Here is a 21,592-nt window from a genome sequence, read left to right on the forward strand (position 1 = left end):
ATTGTATGTTGATGTCTGTGTGTTCCATTGAGCAATTGTTTCTGGTAGGTTTTACAAACTACTCTTGATGGAGTTATACTTTGCTATCTCTTTCCCAGTGGAGCAGGCAGGCGCTAGGGAGACTGGCAGCTATGTAGTCTCTTTCAACCACTTGAGAGGTCAGTGAGTGAGAAGAAGACAGGAATACTCCAGAGATGCTTAGCTGCCTTGAAGCTGTATGTCTGCTGTGGCAGTGAATGGTGTTGAGTGTGGTAATCAGAGGCGGGGAAAATCAGTGTTTTTCTTCTGACCAGGTAGAAAAATTATGGTTGAGAGTGTCCTTTTGGCACTGGGTTTGTCTTTCATGCCACTTCTCAGTGCTTGCAGCATCAGCCCGATAGAGAATCACTTACAGAACTGATGCCTGAGCACAGAGACCCATGGGTGGGCTGTTCCTTGGGTGTTAGGGCAGTGATTGACTATTTTTTGGTAGCAGTATACACATAGCAGTGCTGTGAATAGAAATCTAAATATGCTAGCTAGAGCCCAGATTGTAAGCACTGAGGTCTAAAAGACCAATGCAAACTGATGTACTATGGCAGTGGCCTATTGCAACATATAGGGATATATATTGCAGCCATACGACCCAGGTAGGAATGCAGCCGGCCTGTATTTGGGAAAGGCATTAACTATTGTGGCAACATTCTTGAAGCCTCAAGGTGTTCTGTCACATCTAAGAGAGGCAGGTGGGTCTCCTTACATGACTGTTTTTTGAAGTATTCATTTATTTTCATTGGACTGTATCTATATAATTGGGTTTGTAGGGCTACCGCTTTGAGGAGTAAACACCTCTGACTCTGCAAACAGTTTCTTCCATTTACATTGTCATCACAGCATGCTCCATTGATAAATGTTTCCAACACATTCTTTTTCCCCTGACCCCAACTGCAATACTTTCTGTAATGAACTTCAGCAAAACTGCATAAGACATCCCTAGTTAAGATCTGTAGACTTGGAGTTCTAATTAATGTACCTCTGTGGCTCTGTATTGCCTGTAAAATAGTGATAAGCATTCAGCTTACCTCCTAGGACTTCTAGACTTACTTCTTAATTAATAGGGAGATAATGAAGCAAGCCTATTCTTCTACACTGATCCCTCTCTCTATTCTCTTGAGTTTGCCATTGCACCTCTTAGGCCTTCGTCCTTGCTTATGCTTAGCCTACAAGGCCACATCTGTACTCCTGTCCACCTGTGCAATTCTATACAATCTAGTAGTACCCTCTGACCTGTGTAGATTCAGAATTAGAAGACAGCTAGTTACCTAATATCTTCAGTCTACCTGTTTTACCTCCATACATGTCCCTAAACTTCTACCCAGAAAAATTATTCTGTCATCCTTGGCAGGAGTGTTATGCATTGAAATTCATAGACACAATATTGAATTCAACACTACGCTGGTATGTGTAAAAGTGTTCCTGAGCACTTGAGATGTTTGCTAGTAAGTAATTACATGCAAATAGGCAACGACGGGTAATATTCCTAATTCAAATTCTCCAGGCCTGACGTATTTTGTAATTTAGAATTTTAACTCTTTAGATGTTTTCATGTGTGGATTGCTATCGATACTCAGGTGAGGGCAGGTGAAATATATATAAGGCTAGAGTCTGTGATTTGGCAAGGAAAAAGGAAGGTAGGACAGAGAGTTTCAGAGAGAGAGGATAGGAGACGGACTGACAGAAGGACAGAGAAGGTGAAGGAAGAGGATGATCCCAATTTATGTAGCTTTAGATAGCCACAGGTAGCTATGAATATCATAGAGGGGATAGAATAATATAGGACAATTTGTACAGTCTAGGTGGGCAGCTTGTATAAATATCAATTGGCTCTGAGTTCATTGTGTGGGCGTTTTGTGAGTTGAGAATTGATTGATATAAATTCGACTGATAAATTACAAGCCTCTAGAGTTTTGATTTTAGTGGGTTATGGGGATTTGTGACAGCTAGCCTCAGGAGGGGGACAGATGACTGGAAATGGGAACCCGGGGCGGGGGAGGGCACTGAGACTGCACAGCCAGAGAGTAGCCAGCGATAGTGTGGATTAATTTTTTTTATTTGGTACACGCAACATACATGTACCTAATAAGATACTTTAGAAGTGGAATACAGTTATTACCATGGAATTGCTTCATGTTATAAATACTTTATGTACACAGCCTGAAAATAATTTCACATAGCATATCCATCTACACCTACTGTGACTACAATATATCATATGAGGTTACTAATGGGAATTTCCATTTACATTATGTTCTGATCTAAAACATACTTGAATTTAAGACATTTGCAATAGAATTTGAGGAATAATATATCTAACAATGGTCAAAAATGATTTGAAACTATATAAGCCATCAAGCAGAAATATTCACCATGTTTTTAAAATCTTAAATACTTGTGTCTTTCTTCCCACTCCCCTAATCTAGTTGTCTCCCAATTCCACCAATCAAAGATGCAGGAAGAGAGATGGCATTAAATAAATCAGAAATTTTTCTTTTGTCTGACTGTGTAACCCTATGTAGTCATTTTCTGATCTGAGCCACACAGTGTTTTAAGAATCTTATTGTTTCCCCTTAGGATCGAGGCATTTATGATGTGACACGCTATGAAAATATTTTCTCCCTGTTTCGGATTTTGGAACAGCTTCTTCAACAGGAACCGCAGGGAGATCCCACTGCACACATGGATCCCAGCATCCCAGAAATCCAGACATTTCTTCAGAAGCATGATGAAGTCATCTTCCGACTTTCTGATGCCTTTCCTTTATTTGCCTTTTACTTATGGAGGCTCGGTGTTCTCTTGAACTCAGCAGAGATGGAAACTGCTAAGAATGAATCGTTGCCTTAGCAGTTTTCCATATATCAGAAAATGGTGTGCTTCAGTATTTTTCAAAAAAGAAAAAGTTTTTAAATGAGTATTTTAAATTGATTGACCAATCGAATCATTAATTCAATTTAGTGATAGGTCTTCTATATAAGAGCTGATGAACCACTGTTCTATATTATAATCAGGCAATTTCAGTTGACAATGCTCCCCTATGCTCATGGATTATATCTTATTTCACTCAACAGTCTAGCTCTAGTCTCTAAAACAACCCATTTCATAAAATACAATAAATTGTCAAAGATTTCCATCTGATGTAAATTTCATTACAAATTGTAATGAAATAAAGCTTAAACTTCTGTCATTTTACACACTTAAATACAAGTAAATGGTAAAAAAATAAAATGTATTATTATATAGCTCTACTCAAATCATTTTTCTCTTAAGAATAGTGCTGTAGAAAAAGAAAAGGCTTTGGAATCCAGTGGCTTTTAATTTTACTTAATCAACATGTTTGTAAAGTATTTTTGAAGTGTTAATTAGTTCTTTAAAAATGTCCGTTTTTAAAACAATTTTTCTGTTGATTATAAATGCTATTGTTCCTTTAATTGTTTAAATGTAGTAAAGTTGTGTATTAGTAAGTCATCAGGGATGCTTTTATAAATTTTAATATCCTACAATAAATACACATTATACTTATTAAAAGTACTGGTTGAATTTTTTCATTACACAATTTCCTTTACTTCATTTCAGTTATTAAAATTGTAACAGACAATCTTAATGAGCACACATTTTGCACTTTCCTATTGTGCAGATTAAAGGAAATCTAATGTAATTCTCTTTCCTTTGTTAATTATGTCTAATTCTGTTTTATAAGGTAATTATCATTTTCAGATGCCATTAGTACTAGAAAAGTTATCCTTGCTAATTCTTTCTACAATGTATATAAAATTATGCCATATTCTAGTATTAATTTTGAAGGATTTTTTTTTAAACCAGCAGATCTCTTCTCTCCTAGAAATGGCTACATAAACAAGACCTGAAAATGACCATATCAGTGGACATAGTAACATGGAAGAGACAAAATTTCATGGGCTCACACTCCTAGATAAAGAACTAAAGACAAGCCGGGCGTGGTGGCTCACACCTTTAATCCCAGCACTCGGGAGACAGAGGCAGGCGTATTTCTGAGTTCGAGGCCAGTCTGGTCTACAAAGTGAGTTCCAGGGCAGCCACGGCTATACAGAGAAACCCTGTCTCAAAAAACCAAAAAAAACAAAAAAAAAAACCTAAAGACTACTGGAGAAGGTAGAATTAGCCTGTCCCAGGGGTGAGCCCCCTTATTTGATATCCAGTACAGAGCGGTTCACCCTGAAACCTTACAAACAAACAAATCAGACTCAGCCAGTGTATTTGTGAATGTATGTATGTATGTATAAACAATAACAAAGAAAAAGAGGCCATCAACTTGAATGGGAAAATGTTCCGAGGGTTGACGTGAAGGTTACTGAGAGAGACTGCTGGGAGCAAAAGGAGGTGATTTGGTAATAGTTCCAAGATATGTAAGTTAGTTAATATCATTCCAGAATATGATGTTTTGTTTTGTTTTGCTTAAAAACTCACTCTGAGAAAGGAGTTATACTGTCATTCTGAATACCCAGTGTAGTCAGTTTCTGACTAATAAACTGGCTTTAAACTTTGGAAAAAAAATTTAAAACTCTCCATCATTTACATTTTACATGGGGATGGTGCTGCCTTTTTGTCCCCCTGCCCCATTCAGCCAGGACCTTGAGCAGCCCTGGGATGACTGGGAGGACCTAACACTGACCTGGTCCCTTCTACCATTGTCCATGATCATGAAGGATTTGCCACAGCTGTGTGGGTGTTTTTTCTTGCCACTTGATAAAATCTAAGACATTCACAAGAGACTGGGCTGGGCAACTTACCTTCTTCTAAGTACAGCTGTGTGACATAAATAGGCTTTCTTTCTTTTTAAGAATAAATGAAGTCTAGTAGAGATTTCCAATTGATGCTATTTATTTAAGTGGCATAGATAAAAATAGACAATATGACTAACATTTCCTGAGGATAAAGCACTCTAAGTCTTTAAGCATGCAAAGATCAAGATCAGACATCCATACATGGATTAGAGTTAATTCCCAAGTCTTAAACTTAGAAATAAATAAAACATTTGAGCATAGCTTATGCTGGCTGGCTCCAAAATCAAACCATTTTTTTTCAGTCAGAAGAAAAATATCTCTATTTCATGACTGGAATTCATAGGATGATTCTATTTTCCGGGTATGATGTGTGGATATAGGTGCGGATGTGTTGCTATGTAGATATGCATGCATGTGGATGGGAAGGTGAGTGAGGGTCATGCCTCGGGGTCAGTCCTCCTTGGCTGTTTCCAGGGTGTTGCTTTGTTTCTTTGTTTGAGAAAGGGCCTCTCACTGGCCCTGAGAGCTTTCAGATAATGTATGTGGGGCTGGTGAGCAAGCTCGGGGGAGCTTCTCCCTAGGCTTTTCCAGTGTGTGGATTGTTAACACGAGGCTTCCTGGCTTTTTACATGGGGTTGAACTCAGGTTGTCATGCTTATCAGTTAAGCACTGCACCAACTGAGCTGTCCATTCCCATGTTTGATCTTTCTAAATCATTGTATGAAGTAAGAAAATGTCTTGTACCTGTGTCACAGAGAAAAAAGTGGGCAGAATTAATTTAAAATGCATCCGTGGTTATTAGTGGTGTGTTCCCCAGAGTAGCTTTTTTTTAGGTATCTCTTGTTCTCATCTTTTCCTGACATCTGGAAAAGGCATGTAAGGCCTGTCATTGCCCTCTGCTTGTCAAAGGGCACTACACATATTTTCAGTTCTGCCATATTGAAACAGGAGTACAGTGTAGAAGGTACAGAGAAAAGACTGAGGAAGTCAAGAGAAGACAGGGTCTTCACTAAGTCATCTTACAACATAGGATGGGTGATTCACATTTTTCTCATAATAGCATCTGCCTTCCAGTTTTAAAGTATAAAGAACAAAGGTATCTTTACCATTAGGAGAATATGTTTCTGTTAAATGTGTGCCTAAATGATAAGGCAAAACTGTGAATTTAACTACTACTACTACTACTACTACTACTTATGATTATGATTATTATTTTTAAATACTGTGTAGCATTGGAACTTCTGTGTTGCCTGGCTCGATGAAAGTCTGTCAGTGGAAGAGTATAGTACTTGGACTTAAAAATGAGGATACCACCCTGTGTCTATCATATGAATAAAACTTGATCATTAGTAGTTTTAAAAGGAGAATCTCACCATAGGCTTGCCCATGTGAAGTGACATGCAGAAATTGCTTTGTGAACTCGGAAGTGAAAATGATACTAAGAGAAGCAGGTGCTCCTGTAATGTTTGGTGTGGGCCAGGGAGTTGTCTTCCTGCAATCCCAGTCGATATTATGAGGTCATTTGGTCACACTTTATAGCTGGGGAACAGGGAACATAAATGGCTTGTCCACAGTCACAGGGTGGGAGACTGTTATATTTTAGTTTTTCAAAGTTTATTCTACTCTGTGTTATCTACCAGCAGTTAAAATGGACTCATAGTTTAGAAATACTAATATGCAATTCATACTTTTAAAGTCTATTTAATGCTCACCGTGATGAATATAATAGTCAACAAATTAACTTTTAATTAGCAATATTTCTGCAGATTTCATAATTTGCAATGTACTTGAGTTTCATTAAGCTTGCTGCCACAGGTAAACCATCCTTTAGAATTCTAGAGGAAATGAACTTTGAAGACAGGGATGCATGTATCAAACTGCTTTTTTCCCAGTCAGGGTGCTGTAGAATAGATTCCAGGTACCATCACATTAGAGAGATGACTTGTATGCACTAGGTCCATGGTAGAGTTCCTGCCTTAGCTTGTGATTACCATTCTGGATCCCTGTTGGATCTGCATTCTAACCTTCCCTTTGGCTGGGAATACAACACAACTGTTAGCTTTCTTTTGTAGACATCATTCTAATTTCTGTGAGTTTCCCTCCTCTTTGTGCCATCTTTTAGAATAACAAATGGAGATGCAGGTTTTTCCCTGTATAAATGTCATCACGTGATATGACCTAGGCCTTTGTAAATGTCTCTCTGGAATTTTGATCCTGTATGAGATTAGCAAAGAATATGCCAGCAAGATTTTTTTGATATAGCTGTCTCTTGTGAGGCTATGCCAATGCCTGGCAAATACAGAAGTGGATGCTCACAGTCATCTATTGGATGGAACACAGGGCCCCTAATAAAGGAGCTAGAGAAAGTACCCAAGGAGCTAAAGGGGTATGCAACCCTATAGGTAAAACAACAATATGAACTAACCAGTACCCCCCAGATCTGTGTCTCTAGTTGCATATGTAGCAGAGGATGGCCTAGTCGGCCACCATTGGGCAGAGAGGCCCTTGGTCTTTCAAAGATCATATGCCCCAATTCAGGGGAATGCCAGGGCCAGGAAGCAGGAGTTGGTGGGTTGGGGAACAGGGGAAGGGTATAGGGGACATTTGGGATAGCATTTGAAATGTAAATGAAGAAAATATCTAATTAAAAAAAGATTAGCAAAGATAGTTGTAGTTCATGAAAATGGGGACACTAGATTCATAAGGTTATTACAGCAGGGTGGGGTTTTCTTGTCTCTTTTTACCCTAATCCTCTAATGTCAATTGAATGTATGAAATATTATATTTTCTTTACAGATGACATCTATTTTGTAGCCCCACTAGTGAGAGACACTTGAACCACTGGTGCCCAAACAATATGCTCATTAAAGAGTTTGGTCCCACTTATACCCTGTATAAAACAGCTACAGCAAACAGCTATTTTTTCCTGTAGTTCTTCCATACTTTACCTGACATAACAGCCACAAAGTGACAACTCCATCAACCAAACTACATCTCCTTTGAACCATAACATTATGAGTCACCTTGAATAAATACTGTGGGCTTGTTAAGGCACAAAATACCAGACATTAAGCTCTCTGAGCATGGTCTGTTTGTCCTTGAGTTACATAGTCCCTTAATTTTATTAATTTCAATGTCATCACCAATCTGCTCTTCTGTCAGTAGACATCAAATAAACCCCCACTTACCTGTGGGTGTCATATGGAGCATGTGAGCACAATCAAGGCAGAAATGTACAGTTGGCTCCATTAATCAACAAGTCAGACAATCCTTTTTGTATATTTGAACAAGCAAGAAGATTTGAGTATGAGATGCAGGCATGAAAGAAATATTAAGGAGTGATATCCAGGAACATTTTTTTTATAAACTGGCCAAATCTACTTTTAAAATGATGTGAGTGTGCTCTTCATTGGCCTTTAATTTTTAACACTCAAGAAGAGTCCACAGAAGCTTATAGCTAAGTATTTCTTTCTGGTATATAGTAAGTGATCAGTAATTGCAGATAACATTGTGATGTTGGTTTGTAAGTACACTGTTGATTTTCCTGATCTCATGTGGAAGCTGGAAACATTGCAGTTGATGCTGAAGTGGTAATATAACCCCATCATTCATGGGGTGGAGCTATGAATGAGTTCTACATGCGGAGGTAGGTGAATACACATCTGAAGAAACCACTGCCATTCCTATTCTCTACTTCATGCACAGGTGACTGAAATGCCTGGATGTACAGGTACTGTGTTCTCTCTTGTTGCTGTCTTCTTTCTAGATCCTGGTTCCTACATAGACTGAGCTGAAAATTGAGTAGTGGTTTTGTTGAGAAAAATACTAAAACTGTGGATAACTTATAAATAAAACACCAGTAAAAAGCATATCAAATTCACTATGGATTAAGCTGAGTTTTTGTTCACACCAAAAACATTATTTCCATATATAAAATGCTTTAAAAAAAACCTAAAGGATTCTAATTTCTAGTTACCCTGTTTACAAATGAATCATTTTGTCTCAGCAGACTGTTGATGGAAACTTCAAATCCTTTCTATCTCCACTTGATCTATTTTTAATAAAGTCACTGAAGAGCAGCTCTGCACCAAGAATCACATAAAGATCAGTGACAGGAGTGTCCTATTTATTTCCCTTCCTTCAGTGTCTGAAAGGGAATGATGTTTTGTGAAGACAGGACCTAGATTCTGGCATTATTCAGACAATGAAAAAAAATAGATACAGGATTTCCATGCTATGTATAGGCAGTATTCACTCACCATTGAGCAATAAAAGTTTACTTCCATAAATCATTTCCTATAAGACACATTTGAGTGTAAAAGAAAGCACCAAATGCCTAATATACCACAATGTTGTTTCAGCACCATACTGACCTCTCCATTATGCTAAAGAGTTGAAGCTATAGAAGACCACACCCCTATTTACTGCCAACTTAAAACAACGAAGAAATTAGGTCCTAAACAAGAAGATTGTCACCATACACAGTTAAGAGTAATGGAATAAAAGACACAATGTAACTTTGCTCCACTTTCTGTACTTTCTGTTTGCAGAGACTTGTTCAAACTTTGCCTCAACTGAAAGAGAGATAAACCCCTTTCTGCCCATGGGTAGTTCTTTTACTGGTGCAGAAGATAGTTCATTGCAAGGCATTAGATGTGATTCTACCATGGCTATATTTTTATCTTCAAATTGGAGCAAAGGAACCATCATAGTAAATGTGATCAATTATGGCAGAATGATGCCAGAATGTATTAATAGTCTGAAAGACTATCTTCAAGCCAAGATGCTACTCAGAAGGAATGTGGAAAATCCATTAAAATGTCAAAAAGCATATATCCCAGAGGCAATATTTACAAGCAGAGCAGACTGCTGAACAGGCAATCACACAAGAAGTAGGCCTGATCTCTCCTGCAAGAAGATACAACATAATTTGACTTTCAATTTTGGAAACAAAATTCTTGGTATATAAGCAATTGTGCAAATTATCAGGCCAGTAGAGAGAATGGAGAAGCATGGAGGACATTGTGATGCACAGAATACTGAATAATCCAGAGAGTTAAATATTACTAAGAAAAAGTGTAATGTAGCTATGAATGTGGAGATTTTCTTTGAAAGTTTTCCTTTATAATAGAATAAACTTATAAAAATATTTCCAGGTAAATGTACCTTTGATCCATCTCCTTGGCATAGCACATACCTGACAAACATTGGGTTGTAACTATGTCAGGATGACACTTGTCTTACAATTAAAATCATTTCCTTCCCAGGGAGTCCAGGAAATGGTGGGGAGTCCTGACTAAATGATCTTGAAGCATGACCATTCATAAGTAAGCTGTCTGCATTCTTTATTTGTCATTGGGCAACTTCAAGACAAGGTTAGATCATGCTAAGATACCACACTGGAGTAGAAAACATCTTCCTATCCTTTTGCTTTTCTTACTTCAGTTTAGTTTTAAGTTTTGACAACCAAAACATGGAAAAGACTCACAGCAAAACAAAAGTATCTTATGATGCAGTCATGGCCTTTCTAAATAAATGCCCAAGAGAAATCCCTACACATATGTGGAAGTAAATGATTATTAATCGGAAATTGAACACATTGGACAATATTCAAAAAATTCAGTGTTTTCCAGTCGTTTAAAGAAGAATTTTGGCATCTGTGTCTCTCTTCATCATCGGGAATTAGGTTGACTTTGAGCTAGCAAAACAAAACAAATCAGAAAAAAAAAAAAAAGAGTGGGGCATATATTAGGAAAGAAAGAACAGGTAATTAGATGCAAATCATGTCTATGATGCTTGGGTTTTCTTTCACATTCATTCATGATTGAGGGATGATTAGAGGGTTCAAGTGGGAGAGGAAGAGAATTTTGGTGAATGGGCCAAATATAAGCTTGTGTGACATGATCCATGGAATGATCAGAACAGAAGCAAACATACTAAAGCAACAATAGTAGAACTCTGGTGGAAAAGTAAGGACTTTTTGTTTCTGTTAACACCATGGTCAATTCTCTTACATACGAGTTGCTCATTCAAGTATATATTTGTACTAACTTCCTGTGACCTTGATTTGATAATATCCCAGACACTTGAACCACGGTTTCAGGCCTCAAGATGAACTATGAAATATCCATACCTTTTAGATTCTACCTTGTCGTGAATACCTGTCAGGGAATTTGTTTGGACTTTGGGGAAGATATACCTACAATCCATGAAAATCTCATGTGGAAGTTTACTGGGAATACACTTATTTGACACTAACATAGAATAGATATGCAGTTTACTGTGAAGTATATTTTAATCATATCTCTGCTGCTATTATTAGATACTATGGCCAAAGCAACTCATAGGAGAAAACATTTTGCTTCCAGTGACAGGTTACAATTCCAAGTCCATCACTGAGGGGAAGTCAAGGCAGGAACTCAAGAATCTGGTCATAGCCACAGTCAAGAGCAGAAAGAGAATGCATGAACCTAGGATGCCTGCTTGCATCAACCTTCCTCCTGTCCTACATAGTTCAAGTCCTGACCGAAGACAAGCACCACCCACAGTGGACTGAGCCTCCCTGCATCAATTAACAGTCAAAACAATACCACGTAATCATGTCCATGTGTGCACCTGGCCTAAACAATCCTTCAATTAAGACTTCTCAGCTGATTCTAGCTTATGGAAAACTAATATTGGAAACTAACCATGCCAAGTTTGATATAGCAAATTCTATCTTTACTTAAATTTTTATTTTTAATTAGATAGCACCTTCTCACTGAGAATAAATATTAACAGGCAGTGAGATAATGTTTGGAAAGCCAAAACATGTTTTACTATTTTCTATATAAGTATCATCAAATTCTTGGTAAAATACTCACATGTATCCCTTGAGTACCCACAATAAAATGGTATATTCTTGTTCAAATAAATGTGAAAATATTAGATACATTAAAACTATAGATAGAAATCCTCGGCACTTCTGAGCCTCTGATTGCTTTAACAGATTTTACTTACTATTGTTAGGAGAGTGTTTTCTATTCCTTATGTTATCTTGATCACTTTATAGTCTGTGATCAAGCTTGTCATCATCACAGTGACTTCAGATGACTAGAAACACCATCGGAAACAAAACGCTAATGTTTCAGCGCACTCACCCACAATTGAACTTCAGAGTACATTCTAGGAGACACATTTTTTTCTGCTCTTTTGCTTTCTGTTTTGTTTTGTTTGCAACACTCTAAGGTTAAATGCCACTTGATTGCTTTGTTTAGACAATTGATCAGAATCTCTTTTATATCTGAGGCACTGGTAATGCAGTTAAATATATCAAGATTCTGGTCATTTCCTGATACTTCATGATGCAGGAAGACATCAGTAATGCATAAAGCCTAACTAGATTCCTCAGGTGTGTGTGCATGCATGTGTGTGTGTGTGAGTGTGTATGTGTGTGTGTTTGTGTGTACACATGCATTCTTATTATGTGTGCTGGAGGGAATGCATGCATTTCATGATGTTTCTGTGAGGTCAGAGGATAACTTTCTAGCATCTCTTCTCTCCCACCCCTTTGTATGAGCTCTAAGCATGAACTGTGGATTCCAGGGATCAAGTGCAGCCACAAGGCTTACACAGCATGACCTTTCACCCACTTATCCAAACCGCTAGCCTCTCACTTTTTCTTGTAGTGAAGAATTTCCTTTTAGAATCTTCATTCACGCTGGTCTCCCCCTTTTCCCTGTTTCCTTTTCAGCATTCCATAACTATTTCTATTCCCATCTTTAAGATTTTGCCTGATCTAGTCTAGGGTATCCAACAACGACTGTCATGCTGGAGAGACTGTGGCTCTCATAGTTGTTACATTATACAAGGCTAGATAAGACACTTGTCCCAAAATACTGTTAAAAGCTCTAAGGGTTCTGGGAGAGGTGCTGATCCTCAGTCAACGATGGAAGCACAGAGAATCTGGTTTCTATATTTGCTGAGGAACACCACAGCAATAAGGTAGATGAACTTGCCATAAAGGGCCAAAACAAAACAAAACAAAAAAATCAGCTTCCCTCTTACTTGACCTTCGTCTGGGCTGCCAATGGAAGTACCACCTATGCTAAGGTTTAAGCTCCCCACTTCAAGTAAATATGATTAAGACAGTGCCTCCCAGGAGTCACTCAAGTTTCAATAGATCCAGTCAAGATGACAACCCTGCTTAGCTATCATAGCTAGACTAATTTTAGTTTCTTAGCAATAGGCTTCATTACCATGAAAGTGGATCTCAACTTTTCCTGATTTGTATAAACCCATAAAATATTTCTAAAAATCATTTTCTCCCTCATTTGTCACCTTTGACTACTTACTGCACATCATAGGATGATGCAGCATAAGGAATCATACTAGATACAGAAAGCATGCTCCAGCACTTTGCACCCATCATCCAAAGCCAAATCAACACCCATTCTTTACAAATAATGCAGTCTCCAGGAAAAAAAAAAAAAGCAAAAGGTGAACTGACTCAAGAGTCCATTGAACTTAGGGAGCTATTTCAAGTGCGGTATCTAAAAGTCTTCAAAAGATTAATTTCAAAAGAAAAAAAATTACCACTTATCATTGTTCTTTTCAATACCACCAACACTCTAGATTTTGAATGTTTTATTTTTGATATTTGTATTTTGGTCTTTGAGATTTCTCAGGAAATTTATCTAGGGATTATAATCATCAGAATGGTCCATGAGGGTAATTTCCATAGTTTGTTGAAATTAGCTTTTTCTGTTTATATTATTTATAGGTTTCAGTAAACTAACTGAGCAACTAATTAAATCAAACTGTGAGTTTGGCGTCCTCTTAATTGCCACCATTTTGATTATATGATTGATCGCACACTTTTCTAGCCAAGATGTTATTACTGAATATAACAAAGGTTCATGTTCAATCTAAGTTGAACTGCAGTAGTACATAACATCAGACAGGTTGTCTTATCTTGCTTATGTCAATCACGCAATTGTGACAAATGTACTTTTGACAATAACACAATAAGATGCACATTCTCCTATGCTTCAGTGAGCCAAGAATTAAAAAATTCACAAACACCATCTTTTGTAATGAAGCTTTCCAGTAAACCACAGCATCTGGCCTTGACTTTCCTTCTAGTGCTCACTTCTAGTTCTTCACTTTTGTTTTTTGGGGAAGTATATAAATTTATATAAATTAGGAAAAGTCCTGGAGGGAGGGGGATAATACTGAAGTTGAACTATCAGGAGTGTAACACCATATAAGAGCTCCTCTGAAAGATATTACCTTAATCAGTTTAGTGATGACTTTGTAAATTGAAAGTTTATTGTTTTATGATTATGTTAGCTGTAAAGTCCAGAGGGTCTGATAGTAACCTCCTAACAAGGATACTATAGCTGTGTTAAAACATGATAGTGAAGCAAAGGAGGAAACAGCCACATGCAAAAATGAAACATGTATTAGGGTTCTATTCACTACTTCCCCTACATGTTTATAAGGAAAATAATAACTCCATCATTGTAGAAGTTTCTGCTTCACATTGGTAGCTACTCTGTACTTTTATTGGTTCTTTTAAAATTTTATACAATGTGTCGTAGTCATATTAACCACTCCCCTAACTCCTCTCAGATCTAGCTACTCATCCCTAAAAATTACAACTTCATGTCATTTTGCTTGTTTGTTTTTGTTTTAAACAATCTGAACAGCTCACATTCATGCTGACTCTCATGACAGGGAAAGGCCTTCCTGCTATGGACCCCCTTTATAAACCTTACATATTTTGTAAACTTTGCATATTTTGTGTACTTTCTAAACTTTGTAAACTCTGTAAACCCTCAAAGACAGAAAATGACCAGGCCCTGGCCTGAAAAGCTTCAACAACCAGGCCCCTCTCCTCCCTCTAACTGTTATAATGGAGTTTCCAGCCTCTGTAATTATCACCTCCAGACTCTCAATAGAACTCTTCCCAGATTATGCTAATCTTAGGTGAAAAAGTCTGAACAAGATCCCACCAATTCCTGAGCATGAAAACCCACCAATCCCTGAATAGGAAAATCCACCAATCCCTGAGCTCCCCCATGCTCAGGACTTGAAATTTCACCAGTTTTCACCCTGAAAACCTCTGTCCTAAAAGCTCAAAACTTCCTCAGTCTCCATAAACTCTATACAAAGGTTCTATCTGCTCACTTCCCAGCTGTCATCTCCTGGGAGCAGAGACAGTTATCCCTGAATTTGTCCTTCCATGCCCTGAAACTTCCTAATACATTTCTTTTATGAGATTTGCTGCCTTGATGTGATTCATCAGAAGAAGCCAAGAAACTATGAAGAAAAGAAGGGAAGATGTGAAGTAGCCCAGGCTGAGGCTCCTGAGTTCCTCAGCCCAGCTGGACATAGCCTCCCTTGGGAGCTGCAAGACCTCTGCTGAGGAGGCTTCCTCTCAGAGCTGTTGGGTTCCTGGGCTCTGTGTCTCAGGATGCCCTTCCCTCCCTCAGAGCTATCCTTTTCCTGGACGTCTTGTCTCAGGAAGCCCTTTCATTGGAATGCCTTCCCATCTCATAGCTGTGTGATTCCTGGGCCCCAGCATTTCAGAATACCTTCCCATTGGGATACCTTCTCCCCTCAGATCTGTGTGCTTCCTGGGTTTCTGAGTCCCAGGACACCTTTCTATCCAAGCAGGAAGGCCAAAACAACCACCTCTGGATACTTGGCTGTCAACTGGAACATGGTCAGCCTACTAGGGACCCCACTACTAAGGAAACCTGACTCTTTCTCTACCAGAAGCTACAAGTTGCTAAGAGCTCTTCAGCTAGGATGGGAATTCATGTCTATTTTCCCTCTTCATGCTGAGCCTTGTGCATGTTGTCTCTGCTATTGTGACTAGCTGTTCTATTCCAAAAGCACTGTTTCCTACTATGTGTTCTTTATACAAGATTTCCACCCAATCTTCTGCCATGATCACCAAGCTTTGGGAGTAGAAATGTAGCATTAGGACTGGAATTACATACTTGCTTCCTCACATTAGTAACTTGACTAGTGTGGGTCTCTGTGCTAATTGCCATCACCATCCAATAAAAAAAGAAATGTTTTTGATGTGGTTTAAGGGGATGTGCTAATTAGCCTTCTTTATAATAGCCAGAAGCTGGAAAGAACCCAGATGTCCCTCAACAGAAGAATGGATACAGAAAATGTGGTACATTTACACCATGGAGTACTACTCAGCTATTAAAAACAATGAATTTATGAAATTCTTAGACAAATGGATGGATCTGGAGGACATCATCCTGAGTGAGGTAACACAATCACAAAAGAACACACATGATATGCACTCACTGATAAATGGATATTAGCCCAGAAACTTAGAATACCCAAGATACAATTTGCAAAACACATGAAACTCAAGAAGAAGGAAGACCAAAGTGTGGATACTTTGTTCCTTTTTAGAATGGGGAACAAAGTACCCATGGAAGGAGTTACAGATACAAAGTTTGGAGCAGAGCCTGAAGGAATGACCATCCAGACACTGCCCCACTTGGGAATCCATCCCATAAACAACCACCAAACCCAGACACTAGACAGATGCCAACAAGAGCCTGCTGACAGGAGCCTGATATAGCTGCTAGGCTCTGCCAGTGCCTGGCAAATATAGAAATGGATGCTCACAGTCATCCATTGGACAGAGCACAAGGTCCCCAGTGAAGGAGCCAGAGAAATACCCAGGAAGCTGAAAGGGTCTGAAGCCCCATAGGAGGAACATCAATATGAATTAACCAGTACCCCCAGAGCTCCTTGGAACTAGACCACCAGTCAAAGAAAACACATGATGGAACTTGTGGCTCTAGCTATATATGTAGCAGAGGATGGCCTAGTCCGTCATCAGTGGGAGGAGTGCCCCTTAGTCCTGTAAAGGCTCTATGCCCCAGTACAGGGGACTGCCAGGACCAGGAATGGGAGTGAATGGGTTGTGGAGCAAGGGGAATGGGGAGTGGATAGGGAATTTTTGGAAGGGAAAATAAGAAAGGAGATAATAGTTGAAATGTAAAAAAGGAAAAAAGAGATATGCTAATCTATGGATGTAAGGAAGTCTTCTTATCTTATGTTGCTATGAAATAGAATACTGACTTTCTATCTTGTTATGCTGTGAAGATTTTGCAGAAAGAACCCTGATATAGCTGTCTCTTGTGAGGCTATGCCGGGGCCTGGCAAACACAGAAGTGGATGCTCACAGTCAGCTATTGGATGGAACACAGGGCCCCCAAAGGAGGAGCTAGAGAAAGTACCCAAGGAGTTAATGGGGTCTGCAACCCTATAGGTGGAACAACAATATGAACTAACCAGTATTCCCAGAGCTCATGTGTCTAGCTGCATATGTATCAGAAGATGGCCTAGTCGGCCATCATTGGGAAGAGAGGCCCCTTTGGTCTTGCAAACTTGATGCTTCAGTACAGGGGTACGCCAGGGCCAAGAAGTGGGAGTGGGTGGGTAGGGGAGTGGGGGGGGGTTGGGGGACTTTGGGGATAGCATTTGAAATGTAAATGAAGAAAATACCTAATTAAAAAAATAAATTAAAAAAAAAAAGAAAGAAAAGAAATTGACTTTAGGTTTGCATGCCAGAATTATTAGAAACAAACAAATGCTTTCCATTCCGGAAAAAAAAAATGTTTCTCATATTCTGATACCATTTTCCAAACAAAAGCAAATTTTATTTAGAATAAAATAGTCTATTCCATGATCCATGTAAATTTGTTAACCTTCACATATTGAAAGAATTTTGGTAAATAACTTAAATATTAAAGCATAGTTTTCAAGTAACACTGCATTGAGCAAGATTTAGTACTTAATACAACAGATAACATCTCAACAACAAAAGTCTAGAAACAATAAACTAAAGCAATTAAAGAGCTACAAAGTAAAGTGACGTAATTTCCATTTAAGTGATGTCAGGTTCAAATATATTTAAAATGTGTTCACTGGAAGGATTTAGGGATGCATGTTGAAAACTCATACAAAGAGTAATTTATAACCGACTGTTCCTGGACATTGGTTTCTATTCAATAAATCATGAGCCAGTGAGGGCAGATAGTAGAAGTTTGTCAGGTCCCACATATTATGTTTTAAGGTAAAGCCACATGCCCCATTCATTTTTAATTATCTCCCATAACAGTTTCTTAAACATTACCTGGGACCTGTCAGAATGTGTACTGTGCTGTTAAGATTGAGAGAATTGCTATAAAAATGCAAATTTGGGGATATTAATAGATTTTTCTCTCAAAATAGCATAGGTATCATTCAGAGAAATAACAAACATTTGTGGCAAATAAAGCGGAGAAGGGTTTATCATTTGCAGTCTGGTCTTCTAACAAGTTTTTAAAATAGCAGCTTATGCGTAATTAAAATATGATCGCAATGAACTTTTTCCCATAAGAAGAGCACTTTAGAAGGCACATGAAATTAAGGGGCAAATATATGAGTTAGACATGATTTAAAGTTTTATTTTGGAAATAAAAAAATGTGCTTACTGTGTGCTGTAGAGAGAAGCATATTTGATGTGGGGTGAGAGGTGCACTTCTCTGTGGGCGTGAAGATGATTATTTACATTGTAGTAAGGAATTAGGTTCATCTAGTGAAGTGGCAGTACTAATTTCTTCTCAAACTACATGAGATCACTAGACACACTATGTTTCTAGTACAAGGAACCATTCTCCTCTTATTGGGTGATGCTTACCTCCAAGGTACCACTAGTGCCCTTTTGGGGATTTCTTACTATGCTGGTCATGTTGTGATTTATAGGCATCACAACTGGGTCTGACCATGGATTGTTTCTGTCTGGATCCATGTATGGATGCTGCATGGCACATTCAAGTACTATGAAAGCTGGTTCACAGGAATGAGGCATGGACATCAGATATAGCTCTAGTATTCTGTTTCCTGTGCATGGCACCCTCCACTAGACAAAGAACTATAGGGAACTATGGGGAACTATTAAAGTAGAAAGAGTGGAAGTGAGTGAATGGCTATATGCCATTTGAGCATATACTTAGTAAGAGCAGATCACAAGAAAATATGACAAAAGTCATTTCAAGAAGACAGGAATAGTTGGCAAGTCCCCCGCAGCAGAAATTTCTTGGAGAGCTCTTAAAATAAGATTAATATGCTACATCCACTGTGATGTTGGGGACATCAGTCAAAGACCTGAGGTAAATCATGTAGAATTTTCTATGTTCAAGAATTACTTTGGGGAAGATTTAGGAATTTGGATGTGTTTGGAAGCCATCCAAAGATTTGGACTTGGGAATTACTTGACCTAATCCACATTTGCACCTCATCTGTCATTATATTTAAAATAAACTATAGAGTTTAGGAGCACAAGCAGGAAGTTGAATTAGCAGACTGTTCCATGGAATGCTGTTGATGCTTATTTTCCATAGGATTCATTTACAGTTTTATTGTTAGTTGTAAGTTACTTAATGAAAGACCTTGAAAAAATTAATTTGTTTCTTACTGTCAGACTCCAGAATTGCCAAACACAATAAATGAATTCATATTCAGCAGGTATTTAATGAAAGATAAAGCTGACTGATGGAGGGAGAGAGAAAGGGAATGGGGAGGCGGGGAAGGAGTGGGAGTTTTAATCACATTGCATTTCTATGACAAATACCTGATAGAGACAGGTTAAACAAAAAATTTATTTTAGCTCATGATCTCAGGTTTTATGATCAGCTGGCTCTCCTGACTGACCAGCAAAAGGACATAGCAGACAAAAGCTGTTCATCCTCTCATGGCCTTGAAGCAAAAAGGGATAGAAAAGGTTCAAGTATAATATTGACCATTTAAAGAACATTCAATGACCTATACCCTTTCAGCATGGACATAATCAATGGATAGACTTCTTTAAAATATGTATGTATGCATGTATGTATGTGTATATATATTATTGTTAGTATGCTCTGTGTATTTGTGTGTGCATTTGTGCGTGTGTATGTGTGTGTGTGTGTGTGTGTGTGATATGTCACATACATAGTCAGTGTGCTGTCATTTCCCTACTTCCACCTTTACTGGGGCTACAGTGACCAAACTGAAGTCATCTGATTTGTATAGCAAATGCATTTAGATGATGATCCATCTCATCATCCCTGGATAGAAATTTTAATAAAGTTGTTGTGTTTGTGGATCCAATTACTTTTCAACAGCCTCACCATCTGGGAACAAAATATTTAAATAAGAATCCTTTGGGAAGACATTTCATATTCAAACCTTAACAAAAGGAGTAATGAATGAATGAATGAATGAATGATGGTTAATTTTAAAACCAATACATAAGAAACTCGGATGAAGAAATTGTTTCTTCATAAATAATTAGGTATGAAAGAGAAAGACAAGGCTCTGGTCTTTGTCTTTCCAGGGAGAGGTATATACATGTTTCTCTAAGACCCAGATATAGCTGTCTCTTGTGAGGCTATGGTGGGGCCTAGCAAACACAGAAGTGGATGCTCACAGTCAGCTATTGGATGCATCACAGGGCCCCCAATGGAGGAGCTAGAGAAAGTACCCAAGGAGCTAAAGGGGTCTACAACCCTATAGGTGGAACAAAAATATGAACTAACCAATACCCCCTGGAGCTCATGTCTCTAGCTGCATATGTATCAAAAGATGGCCTGGTTGGCCATCATTGGAAAGAGAGGCCCATTGGTCTTGCAAACTTTATATGCCTCAGTACAGGGGAATGCCAGGGCCAAGAAGTGGGAGTGGGTGTGTAGGGGAGTCGGGGGGGGGGGAGGGTCTGGGGGACTTTTGGGATAGCATTGGAAATGTAAATGAAGAAAATACCTAATCAATAAAAAAAACCCTGAAAATGTTGACCCCACCCATGCATCAATATTAAGCAACAGGCAGCTATAATTAGGCATCCTTCTGCAGACTCACCAACAGGCATTGAACAATGGAGGAAACAGAAAGGAAAGCAGTGATTGTGGCAAATGGACATTGCCTTTAAATGAGAGGGAAGTAATTATCTGCCTTCTGACTTAGTGGGTGGTAGTGAGCTCTCAAAGAAAGTCAGGATCACTGAGCAGATATTTATTATCCAGCAGAGCCAAGTGGAATTGGCCTCTCATCTGAAATCTGTTTTATTTGCAAGGAAAATTCTCATGCTCACAGATGTACTCAGCGTTGGCACACAAATGAGAGCATGTTGAATTTGAATCAATTGCTTCAAACCTTATGCTTTCTGTTAACTGTTAGTCAACAACCCATCTGCTAAATTTGGCAAAATAGCAATAAATAATACAGCTCAATCTTAAATAAAATGACTAATCATACACGAGACCATCACAACAAGACTGAGACTTTTTAAACAACCTTAATTCAAACTCTATCATGAGACACTTAACATTTGAATGATACATTTCATCCATAAATGCTTTAGATGTGAAAACTCACTGAAAATAGGCAGATAAAAGGATGTCTGAGTCACTTGACAATACTATAAAAGGACAAAGAACAAAAATATGTAACTCTCCTAATGCAAAAATTAAACAAACTAACAAAATAAACAACAACACAGGAGAGAAGCTATTGGTGAACAATTCCATGTGCCTGTGAAGTCTTTCATACTAAGAAACTCCAGAGAAGAAAGTTGCCTAGATTTACTACACCTGTAGAGTTTCTAAGAAGAAAAATTCGCATACTTACTCCATCTTCCACCTTCCCCCAGTACCTTCCACTTTGAGACCTGCAGATGGAATAGTCCATCCTCAAGTTTCCTCTTGCCACCCTGTAAAATCCTCAAGTTCCCTGAGCTTCTAACATCTGGAGCT

The 21,592-nt window shown here is 38.4% G+C and overlaps 1 protein-coding gene across 1 annotated transcript in view; it reads left to right on the forward strand.

The window, feature by feature from the left end:
* The window catches only part of Mei4 (meiotic double-stranded break formation protein 4), a 150,852-nt gene extending 147,672 nt beyond the window's left edge, over positions 1-3,180 (forward strand). Inside the window, exon 5 of the mRNA XM_021173376.2 lies at positions 2,611-3,180. Within this exon, the coding sequence (XP_021029035.1) occupies positions 2,611-2,880 (270 nt within the window). The 3' untranslated portion in view covers positions 2,881-3,180. The remainder of the gene's footprint in view (positions 1-2,610) is intronic.
* The last annotated feature ends 18,412 nt before the right edge of the window (positions 3,181-21,592 follow it).

This window comes from Mus caroli, unplaced genomic scaffold, assembly GCF_978045245.1.
Source record: "Mus caroli unplaced genomic scaffold, Mus_caroli_1 scaffold_11, whole genome shotgun sequence".
In the NCBI taxonomy this organism is placed as follows: Eukaryota; Metazoa; Chordata; class Mammalia; order Rodentia; family Muridae; genus Mus; species Mus caroli.